The sequence below is a fragment of the Borostomias antarcticus genome (assembly GCF_949987555.1).
Source record: "Borostomias antarcticus genome assembly, chromosome: 13".
In the NCBI taxonomy this organism is placed as follows: Eukaryota; Metazoa; Chordata; class Actinopteri; order Stomiiformes; family Stomiidae; genus Borostomias; species Borostomias antarcticus.
In genome coordinates, this window is record NC_140246.1 from 19,082,742 (window position 1) to 19,100,396 (window position 17,655).

At 44.4% G+C, this 17,655-nt stretch overlaps 1 protein-coding gene across 1 annotated transcript in view; it reads right to left on the bottom strand.

The window, feature by feature from the left end:
- The window catches only part of LOC311317037 (voltage-dependent L-type calcium channel subunit alpha-1C-like), a gene marked incomplete at both ends in the record, with an annotated part of 479,213 nt that overhangs the window by 126,617 nt on the left and 334,941 nt on the right, over positions 1 to 17,655 (bottom strand). The window contains 2 exons of the mRNA XM_084448035.1: positions 3,762 to 3,901; positions 17,080 to 17,219. Coding sequence (XP_084304161.1) covers positions 3,762 to 3,901; positions 17,080 to 17,219 — 280 coding nt within the window. The remainder of the gene's footprint in view (positions 1 to 3,761; positions 3,902 to 17,079; positions 17,220 to 17,655) is intronic.

The following is a 17,655-nucleotide window of genomic DNA, read 5'->3' on the forward strand; positions in this document are numbered from 1 at the left end:
TGCTGAGTAGTACTCGTGAACTTGGGCCACATAACCAACACTAGGGGGCGAATTCACTAAAGGATTGCGCAGCTTTTCCTGACGCAAAGCCTGTGCAAATAAGTCAAAAATAATCTTTGCTATTCACAAAGCCCAGGCAAAGGGTGAAATACGGTGTTAACTGCGTTGCCTTCCTCATAGCGTTTCTCTGCGCCGGTGTTATTAGCGGATATTTAAATTAGGTAATATGGGCGGAGAATGTTCCCCTTTCTATGCAAATGAACATTGTTGCAAAATCCGCCCAATTCACAAAGATCAGCGCCAATTGCTTCACGCAGTTAAAGTGAAATTAATTCCGTTTTCAGAGACGTGGTATTTAAGCGCAAGGGGTGTGTCGCGGCCAGCCTTTCCGCTGATCATGGCAGCAGTGATTGTTGCGAGGCGAATTCGTCATCACAATGCCAGGCATGTTGTTCGTGAGAGAATATTTAGAAGAAGGTCACTTTTTGATTTAACACTAGAACCACCGCGGCTCACTATATAACTTTATCTGCCAGTAGCCGTTCAATGTACTTACCGTAAGAACGCATCGTTTTTTACGGTATACGGTCTTAGGATTGTACTGTACAACTCAAGGCTTAATGTTGTCCATTCATAGTACTACTCACAAAATGACTATATGGCAATAAAATAACACAACAAAATGTTATCTTCGCACTTTAACAAGAATAATATAGCCTACACTTCACAAAAGGAAAAAAAATCGATGAAACGGCTACAAGAACAGCATTTTGGCCAAGGATCCAAATAAAACAGTAGCCTACTCTACAGATGTAGCATAGAACGTAGGTACATTATAATTATCTAATTAATAATTATCTAAGCTAATATATGAGAATGCATCGCTTTTTACGTAGGCTAGGCCTATACGTCTTGTGATTACTACAGATGCAGCATAGAACTTCAATGTTTAATAATTGTCTAATAAAATTAATAATTATCTAATTATCTAGTTGATATATGAATAAAACAAGAAGTCGTTTTATTGGCTATGGACTAGCCTACTAGTTGTAGGCTATACACGAGTTGATGCGCTCTGCTCTTACGGGCGGTTGAGGCGGCAGCTCAAATACACTTCGCACATATCCTCTGCACCTTGGCAGTGCAACTGCCACAGACAGCTTTGGTGCACTTCGTGCATTGGTAGACAGTTCTGTTCTTGCTGCAGCTTGTATTCACAATGCAGGTATTTTTTGGGGGGGTATTCTTCTGTGGACACTGCCAGGGGCGCCGCCGGTAGCTGTTTGGATGCCAGAGCGCACAGCCCTTCAGCCAACTGGAGGATGAAGTCGCGTCTGGGGAGGCTCTGTAGACTATGCCTCTCTCGACCAGTCCCCAGCGAGTCCAAGCTCCCCCAATGAATAATACTTATTTATAATAGCCTACATAGCGCTAAACTGCGTATAGTCTATACGCAAAACTGCGCATTCCCTATAGCTGTTCATTGAACGGCTGGTGGCGATATAGGTATAAATAAATAAAAACATAGCCTACACAATTTTTTATTTTATTTGAATGGTCTTGAAAATATTTTGCTTTTGTATCATAGGTGACGGCAGGTATCATCTTCAGCCATGGATGATGACTCCCGTGCGTAATCCTTCCAACGTTGGAGAGGCGGCGTACAACTGGGCTCACATCAGGACGCGCGGTGTGATTGAGTGCACATTTGGAATCCTGAAAAGCCGTTTAGATGCCTAGATCGTACCGGTGGGGCAATGTTATACACTCCCCCAAAAGTATGCCAGATCATCGTGCTGCAACAACATAAAATGACAATTTTTCCTTTGTTCATCTTTTCAAATCATTCCACCCCTGTTTGCAGTCTTCCGCGTTTACACACAAATGGCACTGACTGATTGGGAAATTAAACCCCAAATATGATTTTTTGCTGCAGTCGTGATATTTTTTGCGGAAAGCTGTGAGACATGTTTTTGAACCTCGTCCGTGAGGCCTTCAAGTTCGGTGTCTGAAAATCGTATCTTTCTTTTTCTGTCTGCCATCGTCCAATGATATGCATACGAGTTGTATGCGCTGTATGCGCAGTATTTAGTCATATCCTATATCAGCAGCAAATTGCACTCAGCCGCAAACACCGAATGGGCGTGTTTGCGCTGGGATATTATTAGCGCAATGTCTTTAGTGAATAGGTTTTTAAAACGGAGCACATAGCTGGAGCAACTGACGCGCAATGTAATGGTGCAATTAACGGCCGCAATTCCGCTTTAGTGAATTCGCCCCTAGGTGTCGGATTTGGAAACGTACTGTTGTTGAGTAGGCTATGATGCTTATGGCCTTACTTTTATTCAGAGTCCAGAGATGGGCTAGTGGGTCTCTACTCACTTTCCGCGGCTGTTGGTGCGTTGTTCCCACTGCTTTCTTGAGCGCTGGTCAGATTGTATCACAAACATATCGCAGTTGTGACTCTATCCAGTCTGTGAGCTCAGCGGGTGATGCGTCCTCGGGGAAGGCAGTGCGCACAGGGACTTTCTTAAGAATCCCAGCCGTTGGGTGTCAACGTCACTCATAGCCTTGTCTCCCTTCGTGATAAAAATGTGTAGTCAATGATATCAAAATGGATTTGCAAAGATGGAACACCCTACCCCTTTCTCTGTTTGGTAGAGACCATTAAGATGAACATATTACCAAGACTGCTATTTATTTTCCAGTGCTTACCAGTTTTTTTGCCCAAACGGTTTTTCAGTAGGCTAATTTAGATAGGTTAATTTCAGTTTTTTGGGGGGCGGGCAAGTCCCCTAGGGTGCGGAAGGCAATTCTTCAGAGTCGTAATAAAGATGGAGGCTTATCTTTGCCCAATTTCCTATTCTACTATTGGGCGTTCATGGAACGCAAACGGAGATGGAAATGTTTTTGTTGGTGTTCGTTACAGTAGGCTACATGACCCCTGACCCCTGTGTCACATGGATGGTGTTTGTGTATGGTGCATGTCTAGCCTACACTTTATCCACTATAGCACAATGCAATGCTGTCATATTTTACCAAAGGAGAAGAAGTGAAGAAGACGGTAGCTATCAGTGGCTAAAGCAGTTAGCTAACGTTATGATAATTCCTGTAGCTGTTTTGCTGATAATACGAGTTTGAATTTGTCTACGTTCCTGCCCGAGAAACAGAAGTTGAACCAACAGCATCAAAATAGCTACAGAAATCATCGTTGTAACGTTAGCCAACTGCTTTCTAGGAATAGGGAATAGGGAGTGAGTTAACCATTTAGAACACATCTCTAGTCAGCTCCGTTATCTAGCTTACTCGTCCTGATGCCACGTTCCATATGAGAACACTGCTAGCTAGCTAGTTAGCTAGCCTACTACTACTACTGTCTTGAACCTCTCCATATGAGTTAACAGATATAGACCCGACGTCAGTTACAGAGATAGATATTATAGAAAGATAGGCTATGTTCGTAATAATTAAATTAAAACCAGACAGAGAACAAAGACTTTGAGAACAAGGTAAGCTCATCTAATGTGCCAGACAAGGCTACAGCAATGGGTCAATAAGTAGTATTACTTCTCCCTCTATGGGCATGCGAGTGGTGGTGCGTAATGCCGCAGACGGTGCATTGACATCCCGTGGGTAAGATTACTACCCCCAAGGGCTCACTAATGTAGGAGAACAGAGGAGAGAGAGAGTGTGTGTGTGTGTGTGTGTGTGTGTGTGTGTGTGTGTGTGTGTGTGTGTGTGTGTGTGTGTGTGAGACTCACTGGGCACTCCAGAGACCAGTCTGAGAGGCCGGAGCACCCTGAACGCCCGCAGAGCCTTGACGTCGAAGCCCGCTGCCTTGCCCCCAATGGGAGTCCCTCCATCGCCTTTGGTGGCCTGTTCCAAGATGGCGCTGAACAGCCTGGAGGGAAATAAAATATCAAATATCACCACCACCACCATCATCATAACCATCATCATCATCATTATCGTCATCATCATCATCACCACTGAACAGTCGGAGAGAAATATCATCACCATCATCATCATCATCACCACTGAACAGTCGGAAAGAAATATCACAATTATCATCATCTTTAGGAGCCGTTTATACAATGTGGAATGTTTGAATGCAAATGACTTACTGAGGATTTATTGTGATATGATTTGATTATGATTAATGAGTTGAGTTAACATTGACTTGATTTTGGGGATCCTATGAATTATTATATGAAACATCTATGACTTACTCGCCCTTTAAGAGGTAATGCCTGCTACACGTCACGCTTCCCCGGATATCCCACCTGTATCTGAATGGTTCCTGAAGTGGGAGGGGTAGACACTAGGGAAACATAGGCCTACAGTTTTCTACCGCACGCTACGAAGGGTTGTTTGTAAGGAATAAATGATTGATTCATTTCATTCTCGCATTGATCAGAACTTTTATTTTTCGATGCGTGTAGACCTAATCTATCCCTGGTTTGAAGTGGCTACAGTTTTAGACTTTATGGAATACGAAGTCACTACATTATCACCATCATCATCATAGCCCCCAGCATCATCATCATCATCATCACCATCATCTCCATCATAGTTACCAGCATCATCATCATGATCATCGTCATCTCATCACCCCCACACACTTTATTTTGACGTTTCGGCCGGATGTTGGCCTTCTTCAGAATCGCAATCAAGCCGACAGGCCGAAACATCCACATAAAATAACTGCATATGGAGCCAGATTGTGCAACACCTTCTTTTTTATGACCAGTTATTTCAGTGATCGACACCTCACGAGTAGGCCTACCTTGGTATACCTTTTTGTCAATAAACTTAGGCTTTCATGATTCGCATGCCCTATAGATGTCCGGGACTGGACAGCCTTTCACTTTATTTTGTTACCTTTGCTACTTTGAATTACGGCTGTAGGCTACTTTAAGATGTTTACGGCATGAATTGGATTTGAAGATGTAATTGGTCATTTTAAATAGGCCTACTTTATCTTTTGATGCCTATTTGAACGGACTGCATCGATCAATGCAATGACTCCACATTACGCAAGTCTGTTTGGGACTAACGACAGTAGGAAGTTGTCTTTCCATGTTTTTCAGGAATTTTTACATTTACATAATTTTTACAACCATGTCTCATTGATTGGGAAGGCATTTAGAGCTGCCGGTCTATTAGCCTACTTATTCGGACTCAGAAGATGACATAACTGTTTATTGAGAAACAATTGATAGGCAGGCTGTGCTATATAGCCTGAAGAAATACCACAATGCATGTAGTCTAGATATATTACATTATGGTTAGGCTATAGTCTACACTTTATGGTAGACTGCCCTCTCGCTCGCTATAAGCAGGCTATTGCGGCTGTTTTGTTCTGTTTTGGAGGTAATAAAACTTCAGCAGGAATTTAAGCTGTCTGGCTGCACCTTTGAGACAAGTAGCCTACAACGGAAATGTAGTTTACCTTTGAACAATCTATTTATTGAATATTCATTTATATTATAGGCTAAATATGTTACCATAAAATAAATGCAATGTATCGGCCTTATTACTTAGCCTAACCTTTTGTTCAATTAATACTGTTCTGAAGATTCATGCATGTTCTAAATCAAGTAAATCAAGTCACAGGTCCATGCACATTTCTTTAATGCATGGGTTTATTGTTACAGTAGATTCTATCATCAAATACCATTTCTTTCCACTGACAGACGTGTCTGTAAAGGTTGAACAGGTAGATGCAGACTTTATGAGTGTCTCCTTAGAGACAAACAATGACCGAGTGCTCAAAAACAACACAGAATGGTTTGGAGCCTATTGCATTTCACTTCAGCACTCTCAAGCAAAGGCTTCTAAGAATATACGAACTTCGTAAGACCAACCCTAAGAAAGATCCCTGCCGGATTCATGAATGGGTGGAAATGTGTTCCTAAACCGCCAAAGTGTTCTCAGCTGTGCTCCCCTTCTTAAGTTGAATGCGTGTTCTCGTACACCTGAATTTGCATACATAAACGCCCCGCCAGCTCCTTACTACAGGGTCGTGTGCACACAAAATCCCCAGACAGCGCGGAAAAAGTTGAGACGTTCCCAATTGACATGCTTGATGTTGAAGGTCACGTGCAAATTCGACGTTTTATTCGTCACATGCAACATAACCTACCAGTAAAATGAGCAGTGAGATGTTTCTCCGCTGGCTCTTATAACGTGCACACTAAGCTTAAGCAAGGTGGAAAAAAACTATACAAAATAACAAAAGAAAACAAGACGGTATATATGGACTTTTAATACAAAATGCAAAATATTGAGCCTACATGAAAGGGATGGGATGTGCTGAGAGCAGATTCAATTGTACAGTTTACTTAAATGCATAAGTAGGCTACTTATGGATCTTGATATGCCCTATATCTATATTATGTAGAACCATATGATTAGTTATCTTAGTTATGGATATTCACATGTTTATTTACAGAATGTAGATGTGTCCATTCTGACGACTATGGAATATAAGGTGCTGTTGTGCTAATCGAGTCTGAGTATAGCGAGTTTATTTATTAATTCACTGCCATTTGCAGTGTTTGTGTAGTGCTTTTATTTATTTTAGGACATCGCGATGCCTTGTAGAATCATGAATGTGAAACGTAATTGGAAATTATACAAATATCTTCGTATTTATGATCATTATTCAAGCCTAGGATGTCTGTAGAATTCATGTGAACGCAATCACCTCGGATTTCTCATAAATTCAGCCCTTGCGAACGGGCGCACTCCAATCTGGCCTACCTACGACTGCATTTCCCCGTTCTTAAATCCTGTTCTTAGATAAGAACAAATCCGAAATTAGAAACCATTCAGGAATGCCGGGAACTTCGTAAGTGGAGTTAAGAAGAAATTTCTTCTTAACTTCTTCTTAACTGCGTTCAGGAATGAGGTCCATTCCATTCCTCTGTATCTCTGTTCTCTCCTTATGTCTCTCTCTCTCCCTCCCTTTCTGTCTCTCTCCCTCACTCTCTGTCTCTCTTTTCCTCACTCTCTTTCTCTCTCCCTCAGTCTCTCTCTCTCCCTCACTCTCTCTCTCTCTCCCTCAATCTGTCTCTCCCTCTCTCTCCCCCCCCCCTCCCTCTACCTCTCTCTCTCTCCCCCCCCCTCCCTCTCCCTCTCTCTCTCTCTCTGTGGGTCTCAGACTGAGACCAGGACAAAGGCAGAGTTGCTCTCTTTCTTCTCAGTGAACAGAATAAGAGGCCGGTTATTCAGCAGGACAGAGGCGGAGAGCAGCCTGTGTGATTATACACTACACCTTAGAAAGATCATTACGCTAATACATCTTTCATAGGGGGATTCAATGAATGTGCAGGATGTGTGTGTGTGTGTGTGTGTGTGTCTGAAGCACTGTGCCTGATCTCCGTCAGGGAGGGCCGTAAGAGGGGGCGGAGCCTGATCTCCGTCAGGGAGGGCCGTAAGAGGGGGCGGAGCCTGATATCCGTCAGGGAGGGCCGTAAGAGGGGGCGGAGCCTGATCTCCGTCAGGGAGGGCCGTAAGAGGGGGCGGAGCCTGATCTCCGTCAGGGAGGGCCGTAAGAGGGGGCGGAGCCTGATCTCCGTCAGGGAGGGCTGTAAGAGGGGGCGGAGCCTGATCTCCGTCAGGGAGGGCCGTAAGAGGGGGCGGAGCCTGATCTCCGTCAGGGAGGGTCGTAAGAGGGGGCGGAGCCTGATCTCCGTCAGGGAGGGCCGTAAGAGGGGGCGGAGCCTGATCTCCGTCAGGGAGGGCCGTAAGAGGGGGCGGAGCCTGATCTCCGTCAGGGAGGGCTGTAAGAGGGGGCGGAGCCTGATCTCCGTCAGGGAGGGCCGTAAGAGGGGGCGGAGCCTGATCTCCGTCAGGGAGGGCCGTAAGAGGGGGCGGAGCCTGATCTCCGTCAGGGAGGGCCGTAAGAGGGGGCGGAGACACGGAGCCTGGTCCATGTACCCGGAGAGTAACGGGGGTCACCATGCTTCATGTCCCCTTCAGAGAAAGAGGCAGACTGGCCATGCTGCACACACACACTCACACTCACACACACACACACACACACACCACAAAGAGGAGAGGAAAGGAGTGGAGAGAAGAAGATATGTGGAAAAGATAGGAGAGGAGGAGAGTGTGTGTGTGTGTGTGCGTGTGTGTGAGTGTGTGTGTGTGTGTGCGTGTGAATGTGTGTGTGTGGGTTTGTGAGGGTGTTTGTGTGTGTGTGAGTGTGTGTGTGTGTGTTTGTGTGTGATTCTCCTAATCACAGCCTCCATGCCGCTCGCCTGGTTGGGAGAATGTGCCCCTTTGACTCCAATGTTGAAAGATCGCTATGTAGACGCCACTTCAAGAACCAAAATATTCAAAATAACAGGCAGAATACACTCTCAGAATTACAAACTCATCTTAGCCGGACTGTTCTTCACTGCCGTAGTTTTTGCTTTTGGAAACACATGGAAGTGAATGTAGGCGACTGCTCACTACAGCTCATTCATCTCCATGCTTTTCCAAACGCAAAACAACGGCAATGAAAATCAGAGTCTGCTAATGAGTTTGTGTTTGCCATGTGTTTCTTTTCTAGGTGTTTGTCTAATGTGTGTTTTTGTGTAAAGTGTGTCTTTGTAGGTGTGTTTGTCTACTGTGTGTTTGTGTCTAATGTGTGTGTTTGTAGGTGTGTATTTGTGTAATGTGTGTGTGTTTGTAGGTGTGTGTTTGTCTGTGTGTTTTTGTAGGTTTGTGTAATGTTTGTAGGTGTGTGTTTGTCTGTGTGTTTTTGTGTAATGTGTGTGTTTGTAGGTGTGTTTGTGTAATGTGCGTGTGTTTGTAGGTGTGTTTGTCTGTGTGTTTTTGTAGGTTTGTGTAATGTTTGTAGATGTGTGTTTTTGTCATCATCATCATCATCATCACCATCATCTCCATCATAGTTACCAGCATCATCATCATGATCATCGTCATCTCATCACCCCCACACACTTTATTTTGACGTTTCGGCCGGATGTTGGCCTTCTTCAGAATCGCAATCAAGCCGACAGGCCGAAACATCCACATAAAATAACTGCATATGGAGCCAGATTGTGCAACACCTTCTTTTTTATGACCAGTTATTTCAGTGATCGACACCTCACGAGTAGGCCTACCTTGGTATACCTTTTTGTCAATAAACTTAGGCTTTCATGATTCGCATGCCCTATAGATGTCCGGGACTGGACAGCCTTTCACTTTATTTTGTTACCTTTGCTACTTTGAATTACGGCTGTAGGCTACTTTAAGATGTTTACGGCATGAATTGGATTTGAAGATGTAATTGGTCATTTTAAATAGGCCTACTTTATCTTTTGATGCCTATTTGAACGGACTGCATCGATCAATGCAATGACTCCACATTACGCAAGTCTGTTTGGGACTAACGACAGTAGGAAGTTGTCTTTCCATGTTTTCAGGAATTTTTACATTTACATAATTTTTACAACCATGTCTCATTGATTGGGAAGGCATTTAGAGCTGCCGGTCTATTAGCCTACTTATTCGGACTCAGAAGATGACATAACTGTTTATTGAGAAACAATTGATAGGCAGGCTGTGCTATATAGCCTGAAGAAATACCACAATGCATGTAGTCTAGATATATTACATTATGGTTAGGCTATAGTCTACACTTTATGGTAGACTGCCCTCTCGCTCGCTATAAGCAGGCTATTGCGGCTGTTTTGTTCTGTTTTGGAGGTAATAAAACTTCAGCAGGAATTTAAGCTGTCTGGCTGCACCTTTGAGACAAGTAGCCTACAACGGAAATGTAGTTTACCTTTGAACAATCTATTTATTGAATATTCATTTATATTATAGGCTAAATATGTTACCATAAAATAAATGCAATGTATCGGCCTTATTACTTAGCCTAACCTTTTGTTCAATTAATACTGTTCTGAAGATTCATGCATGTTCTAAATCAAGTAAATCAAGTCACAGGTCCATGCACATTTCTTTAATGCATGGGTTTATTGTTACAGTAGATTCTATCATCAAATACCATTTCTTTCCACTGACAGACGTGTCTGTAAAGGTTGAACAGGTAGATGCAGACTTTATGAGTGTCTCCTTAGAGACAAACAATGACCGAGTGCTCAAAAACAACACAGAATGGTTTGGAGCCTATTGCATTTCACTTCAGCACTCTCAAGCAAAGGCTTCTAAGAATATACGAACTTCGTAAGACCAACCCTAAGAAAGATCCCTGCCGGATTCATGAATGGGGGGAAATGTGTTCCTAAACCGCCAAAGTGTTCTCAGCTGTGCTCCCCTTCTTAAGTTGAATGCGTGTTCTCGTACACCTGAATTTGCATACATAAACGCCCCGCCAGCTCCTTACTACAGGGTCGTGTGCACACAAAATCCCCAGACAGCGCGGAAAAAGTTGAGACGTTCCCAATTGACATGCTTGATGTTGAAGGTCACGTGCAAATTCGACGTTTTATTCGTCACATGCAACATAACCTACCAGTAAAATGAGCAGTGAGATGTTTCTCCGCTGGCTCTTATAACGTGCACACTAAGCTTAAGCAAGGTGGAAAAAAACTATACAAAATAACAAAAGAAAACAAGACGGTATATATGGACTTTTAATACAAAATGCAAAATATTGAGCCTACATGAAAGGGATGGGATGTGCTGAGAGCAGATTCAATTGTACAGTTTACTTAAATGCATAAGTAGGCTACTTATGGATCTTGATATGCCCTATATCTATATTATGTAGAACCATATGATTAGTTATCTTAGTTATGGATATTCACATGTTTATTTACAGAATGTAGATGTGTCCATTCTGACGACTATGGAATATAAGGTGCTGTTGTGCTAATCGAGTCTGAGTATAGCGAGTTTATTTATTAATTCACTGCCATTTGCAGTGTTTGTGTAGTGCTTTTATTTATTTTAGGACATCGCGATGCCTTGTAGAATCATGAATGTGAAACGTAATTGGAAATTATACAAATATCTTCGTATTTATGATCATTATTCAAGCCTAGGATGTCTGTAGAATTCATGTGAACGCAATCACCTCGGATTTCTCATAAATTCAGCCCTTGCGAACGGGCGCACTCCAATCTGGCCTACCTACGACTGCATTTCCCCGTTCTTAAATCCTGTTCTTAGATAAGAACAAATCCGAAATTAGAAACCATTCAGGAATGCCGGGAACTTCGTAAGTGGAGTTAAGAAGAAATTTCTTCTTAACTTCTTCTTAACTGCGTTCAGGAATGAGGTCCATTCCATTCCTCTGTATCTCTGTTCTCTCCTTATGTCTCTCTCTCTCCCTCCCTTTCTGTCTCTCTCCCTCACTCTCTGTCTCTCTTTTCCTCACTCTCTTTCTCTCTCCCTCAGTCTCTCTCTCTCCCTCACTCTCTCTCTCTCTCCCTCAATCTGTCTCTCCCTCTCTCTCCCCCCCCCCCTCCCTCTACCTCTCTCTCTCTCCCCCCCCCTCCCTCTCCCTCTCTCTCTCTCTCTGTGGGTCTCAGACTGAGACCAGGACAAAGGCAGAGTTGCTCTCTTTCTTCTCAGTGAACAGAATAAGAGGCCGGTTATTCAGCAGGACAGAGGCGGAGAGCAGCCTGTGTGATTATACACTACACCTTAGAAAGATCATTACGCTAATACATCTTTCATAGGGGGATTCAATGAATGTGCAGGATGTGTGTGTGTGTGTGTGTGTGTGTCTGAAGCACTGTGCCTGATCTCCGTCAGGGAGGGCCGTAAGAGGGGGCGGAGCCTGATCTCCGTCAGGGAGGGCCGTAAGAGGGGGCGGAGCCTGATATCCGTCAGGGAGGGCCGTAAGAGGGGGCGGAGCCTGATCTCCGTCAGGGAGGGCCGTAAGAGGGGGCGGAGCCTGATCTCCGTCAGGGAGGGCCGTAAGAGGGGGCGGAGCCTGATCTCCGTCAGGGAGGGCTGTAAGAGGGGGCGGAGCCTGATCTCCGTCAGGGAGGGCCGTAAGAGGGGGCGGAGCCTGATCTCCGTCAGGGAGGGTCGTAAGAGGGGGCGGAGCCTGATCTCCGTCAGGGAGGGCCGTAAGAGGGGGCGGAGCCTGATCTCCGTCAGGGAGGGCCGTAAGAGGGGGCGGAGCCTGATCTCCGTCAGGGAGGGCTGTAAGAGGGGGCGGAGCCTGATCTCCGTCAGGGAGGGCCGTAAGAGGGGGCGGAGCCTGATCTCCGTCAGGGAGGGCCGTAAGAGGGGGCGGAGCCTGATCTCCGTCAGGGAGGGCCGTAAGAGGGGGCGGAGACACGGAGCCTGGTCCATGTACCCGGAGAGTAACGGGGGTCACCATGCTTCATGTCCCCTTCAGAGAAAGAGGCAGACTGGCCATGCTGCACACACACACTCACACTCACACACACACACACACACACACCACAAAGAGGAGAGGAAAGGAGTGGAGAGAAGAAGATATGTGGAAAAGATAGGAGAGGAGGAGAGTGTGTGTGTGTGTGTGCGTGTGTGTGAGTGTGTGTGTGTGTGTGCGTGTGAATGTGTGTGTGTGGGTTTGTGAGGGTGTTTGTGTGTGTGTGAGTGTGTGTGTGTGTGTTTGTGTGTGATTCTCCTAATCACAGCCTCCATGCCGCTCGCCTGGTTGGGAGAATGTGCCCCTTTGACTCCAATGTTGAAAGATCGCTATGTAGACGCCACTTCAAGAACCAAAATATTCAAAATAACAGGCAGAATACACTCTCAGAATTACAAACTCATCTTAGCCGGACTGTTCTTCACTGCCGTAGTTTTTGCTTTTGGAAACACATGGAAGTGAATGTAGGCGACTGCTCACTACAGCTCATTCATCTCCATGCTTTTCCAAACGCAAAACAACGGCAATGAAAATCAGAGTCTGCTAATGAGTTTGTGTTTGCCATGTGTTTCTTTTCTAGGTGTTTGTCTAATGTGTGTTTTTGTGTAAAGTGTGTCTTTGTAGGTGTGTTTGTCTACTGTGTGTTTGTGTCTAATGTGTGTGTTTGTAGGTGTGTATTTGTGTAATGTGTGTGTGTTTGTAGGTGTGTGTTTGTCTGTGTGTTTTTGTAGGTTTGTGTAATGTTTGTAGGTGTGTGTTTGTCTGTGTGTTTTTGTGTAATGTGTGTGTTTGTAGGTGTGTTTGTGTAATGTGCGTGTGTTTGTAGGTGTGTTTGTCTGTGTGTTTTTGTAGGTTTGTGTAATGTTTGTAGATGTGTGTTTTTGTGTAATGTGTGTGTTTGTAGGTGTGTGTTTGTGTAATGTGCGTGTTTGTAGGTGTGTGTTTCTAGGTGTGTGTTTGTGTAATGTGCGTGTTTGTAGGTGTGTGTTTGTGTAATGTGTGTGTGTGGGGGCGGGGCGGGGGGGTTGAAAACAAGTCTGTTCGACTTGCTGATAGTTCATTTGGGAAAAATGCACACTGCACTGTACTATAAGGGTGTGTGTGTGTGTTTGGTGTGAGTGTGTTTGGTGTGTGTGTTTGGAGTGAGCCTGTGTGTGTGTGCATGTGAGGTTGTGAGTGTGCGTGTGTGTGTGTGTGCATATGTGTCTCTGTGTGTGTGTGTGTGTGTGTGTGTGTGTGTGTCTGTGCATGTGCGTGTGTGTGCGTGTGTGTCTGTGATAGATCCATTTCCTGTCCTCAGGTCACTGTTCACACAATCCCACTCCTCTGAGCACACTGCCTGATCTAGCATTACCCACCTCAGCTGACACACACACACACACACACACACATACACACACACAGAGGAGAAAGAGAGAGAGGGAGAGAGAGAGACAGACAGAGAGAGAGAGAGAGGGGGGAGAGAGAGAGAGAGAGAGGGGAGAGAAAGAGAGAGAGAGGGGGAGAGGGGGAGAGGGGAGAGAAAGAGAGAGAGAGGGAGAGAGAGAGAGGGGAGAGAGAGAGAGGGGGGGGGAGAGAGAGAGAGGGGAGAGAGAGAGAGGGTGGAGAGCGAGAGAGAGGGGAGAGAGAGAGAGAGGGGGGAGAGAGAGAGAGGGGAGAGAGAGAGAGAGAGGGGGGAGAGAGAGAGAGAGCCCTTGACTTAACAGTGATTGGCTGGACAGACATGAGTGGACCATTCCCACAGCTGCATGATAATATCTACTGTGTTTAGATGTGTATCTACTGTGTTCAGATGTGTATCTACTGTGTTCAGATGTATATCTACTGTGTTCAGATGTATATCTACTGTGTTTAGATGTGTATCTACTGTGTTCAGATGTGTATCTACTGTGTTCAGATGTGTATCTACTGTGTTCAGATGTGTATCTACTGTGTTCAGATGTATATCTACTGTGTTTAGATGTGTATCTACTGTGTTCAGATGTATATCTACTGTGTTCAGATGTGTATCTACTGTGTTCAGATGTGTATCTACTGTGTTCAGATGTATATCTACTGTGTTCAGATGTGTATCTACTGTGTTCAGATGTATATCTACTGTGTTTAGATGTGTATCTACTGTGTTCAGTACAGTAGAATGAGAGCAGAGTAGAACATAGTAGATCAGAATGGGAGTATAGTATACAGGAGTCATATAGAGCACAATTATAACACATTATAGTAGAGTAGGGTAGTACAGAGTAATGTAGAAGAGTGAGTGTAGAGTAGAGTACCGTTGAGTGAGAGTAGAGTAATGTTGAGTGAGAGTAGAGTAATGTTGAGTGAGAGTAGAGTAACGTTGAGTGAGAGTAGAGTAATGTTGAGTGAGAGTAGAGTAATGTTGAGTGAGAGTAGAGTAACGTTGAGTGAGAGTAGAGTAACGTTGAGTGAGAGTAGAGTAATGTTGAGTGAGAGTAGAGTAATGTTGAGTGAGAGTAGAGTAATGTTGAGTGAGAGTAGAGTAATGTTGAGTGAGAGTAGAGTAACGCTGAGTGAGAGTAGAGTAATGTTGAGTGAGAGTAGAGTAATGTTGAGTGAGAGTAGAGTAACGTTGAGTGAGAGTAGAGTAATGTTGAGTGAGAGTAATGGTGAGTGAGAGTAGAGTAACGTTGAGTGAGAGTAGAGTAATGTTGAGTGAGAGTAGAGTAATGTTGAGTGAGAGTAGAGTAATGTTGAGTGAGAGTAGAGTAACGTTGAGTGAGAGTAGAGTAATGTTGAGTGAGAGTAGAGTAATGTTGAGTGAGAGTAGAGTAATGTTGAGTGAGAGTAGAGTAACGTTGAGTGAGAGTAGAGTAATGTTGAGTGAGAGTAGAGTAACGTTGAGTGAGAGTAGAGTAACGTTGAGTGAGAGTAGAGTAATGTTGAGTGGGAGTAGAGTAACGTTGAGTGAGAGTAGAGTAATGTTGAGTGAGAGTAGAGTAATGTTGAGTGAGAGTAGAGTAACGTTGAGTGAGAGTAACGTTGAGTGAGAGTAGAGTAATGTTGAGTGAGAGTAGAGTAATGTTGAGTGAGAGTAGAGTAACGTTGAGTGAGAGTAGAGTAACGTTGAGTGAGAGTAGAGTAATGTTGAGTGAGAGTAGAGTAATGTTGAGTGAGAGTAGAGTAACGTTGAGTGAGAGTAGAGTAACGTTGAGTGAGAGTAGAGTAATGTTGAGTGAGAGTAGAGTAACGTTGAGTGAGAGTAGAGTAATGTTGAGTGAGAGTAGAGTAACGTTGAGTGAGAGTAGAGTAATGTTGAGTGAGAGTAGAGTAACGTTGAGTGAGAGTAGAGTTACGTTGAGTGAGAGTAGAGTAATGTTGAGTGAGAGTAGAGTAACGTTGAGTGAGAGTAGAGTCATGTTGAGTGAGAGTAGAGTAACATTGAGTGAGAGTAGAGTAACGTTGAGTGAGAGTAGAGTAATGTTGAGTGAGAGTAGAGTAACGTTGAGTGAGAGTAGAGTAACATTGAGTGAGTAGAGTAATGTTGAGTGAGAGTAGAGTAACGTTGAGTGAGAGTAGAGTAACGTTGAGTGAGAGTAGAGTAATGTTGAGTGAGAGTAGAGTAACGTTGAGTGAGAGTAGAGTAACGTTGAGTGAGAGTAGAGTAATGTTGAGTGAGAGTAGAGTAATGTTGAGTGAGAGTAGAGTAACGTTGAGTGAGTAGAGTAATGTTGAGTGAGAGTAGAGTAATGTTGAGTGAGAGTAGAGTAACGTTGAGTGAGTAGAGTAATGTTGAGTGAGAGTAGAGTAATGTTGAGTGAGAGTAGAGTAACATTGAGTGAGAGTAGAGTAATGTTGAGTGAGAGTAGAGTAACGTTGAGTGAGAGTAGAGTAATGTTGAGTGAGAGTAGAGTAACGTTGAGTGAGAGTAGAGTAACGTTGAGTGAGAGTAGAGTAATGTTGAGTGAGAGTAGAGTAACGTTGAGTGAGAGTAGAGTAATGTTGAGTGAGAGTAGAGTAACGTTGAGTGAGAGTAGAGTAACGTTGAGTGAGAGTAGAGTAACGTTGAGTGAGAGTAGAGTAACGTTGAGTGAGAGTAGAGTAACGTTGAGTGAGAGTAGAGTAATGTTGAGTGGGAGTAGAGTAACGTTGAGTGAGAGTAGAGTAATGTTGAGTGAGAGTAGAGTAACGTTGAGTGAGAGTAACGTTGAGTGAGAGTAGAGTAATGTTGAGTGAGAGTAGAGTAATGTTGAGTGAGAGTAGAGTAACGTTGAGTGAGAGTAGAGTAACGTTGAGTGAGAGTAGAGTAATGTTGAGTGAGAGTAGAGTAATGTTGAGTGAGAGTAGAGTAATGTTGAGTGAGAGTAGAGTAACGTTGAGTGAGAGTAGAGTAATGTTGAGTGAGAGTAGAGTAACGTTGAGTGAGAGTAGAGTAACATTGAGTGAGAGTAGAGTAACGTTGAGTGAGAGTAGAGTAACGTTGAGTGAGAGTAGAGTAACGTTGAGTGAGAGTAGAGTAATGTTGAGTGAGAGTAGAGTAATGTTGAGTGAGAGTAGAGTAATGTTGAGTGAGAGTAGAGTAACGTTGAGTGAGAGTAGAGTAACGTTGAGTGAGAGTAGAGTAATGTTGAGTGAGAGTAGAGTAACGTTGAGTGAGAGTAGAGTAACGTTGAGTGAGAGTAGAGTAATGTTGAGTGAGAGTAGAGTAATGTTGAGTGAGAGTAGAGTAATGTTGAGTGAGAGTAGAGTAACGTTGAGTGAGAGTAGAGTACAGTACAGAAGAGAATAAAGTAAGAGTTCCTCACCCCACGACCACGATGATGAAGTCGAGCAGGTTCCACCCGTTGCGCAGGTAGGCGTTGGGGTGGAAGAGCAGGCCATAGGCCACCACCTTCAGGAAGGCCTCCACTGTGAAGATGATGAGGAAGAGGTACTCCACGCGCTCCTAGGCAGGGAGGGAGGAGGGTCAGGACTTGATCAGCAATAATAAATATGACAGCAACAGCAGTGGGTCAGGCAGGAAGGGTGTTATCTGCTCATCTGCTCAGGAACCTGGAGCATGTTCTCTGTTCGACCCCCCTCAGGAACCTGGAGCATGTTCTCTGTTCTACCCCCCTCAGGAACCTGGAGCATGTTCTCTGTTCGACCCCCCTCAGGAACCTGGAGCATGTTCTCTGTTCGACCCCCCTCAGGAACCTGGAGCATGTTCTCTGTTCTACCCCCCTCAGGAACCTGGAGCATGTTCTCTGTTCTACCCCCCTCAGGAACCTGGAGCATGTTCTCTGTTCTACCCCCCTCAGGAACCTGGAGCATGTTCTCTGTTCTACCCCCCTCAGGAACCTGGAGCATGTTCTCTGTTCGACCCCCCTCAGGAACCTGGA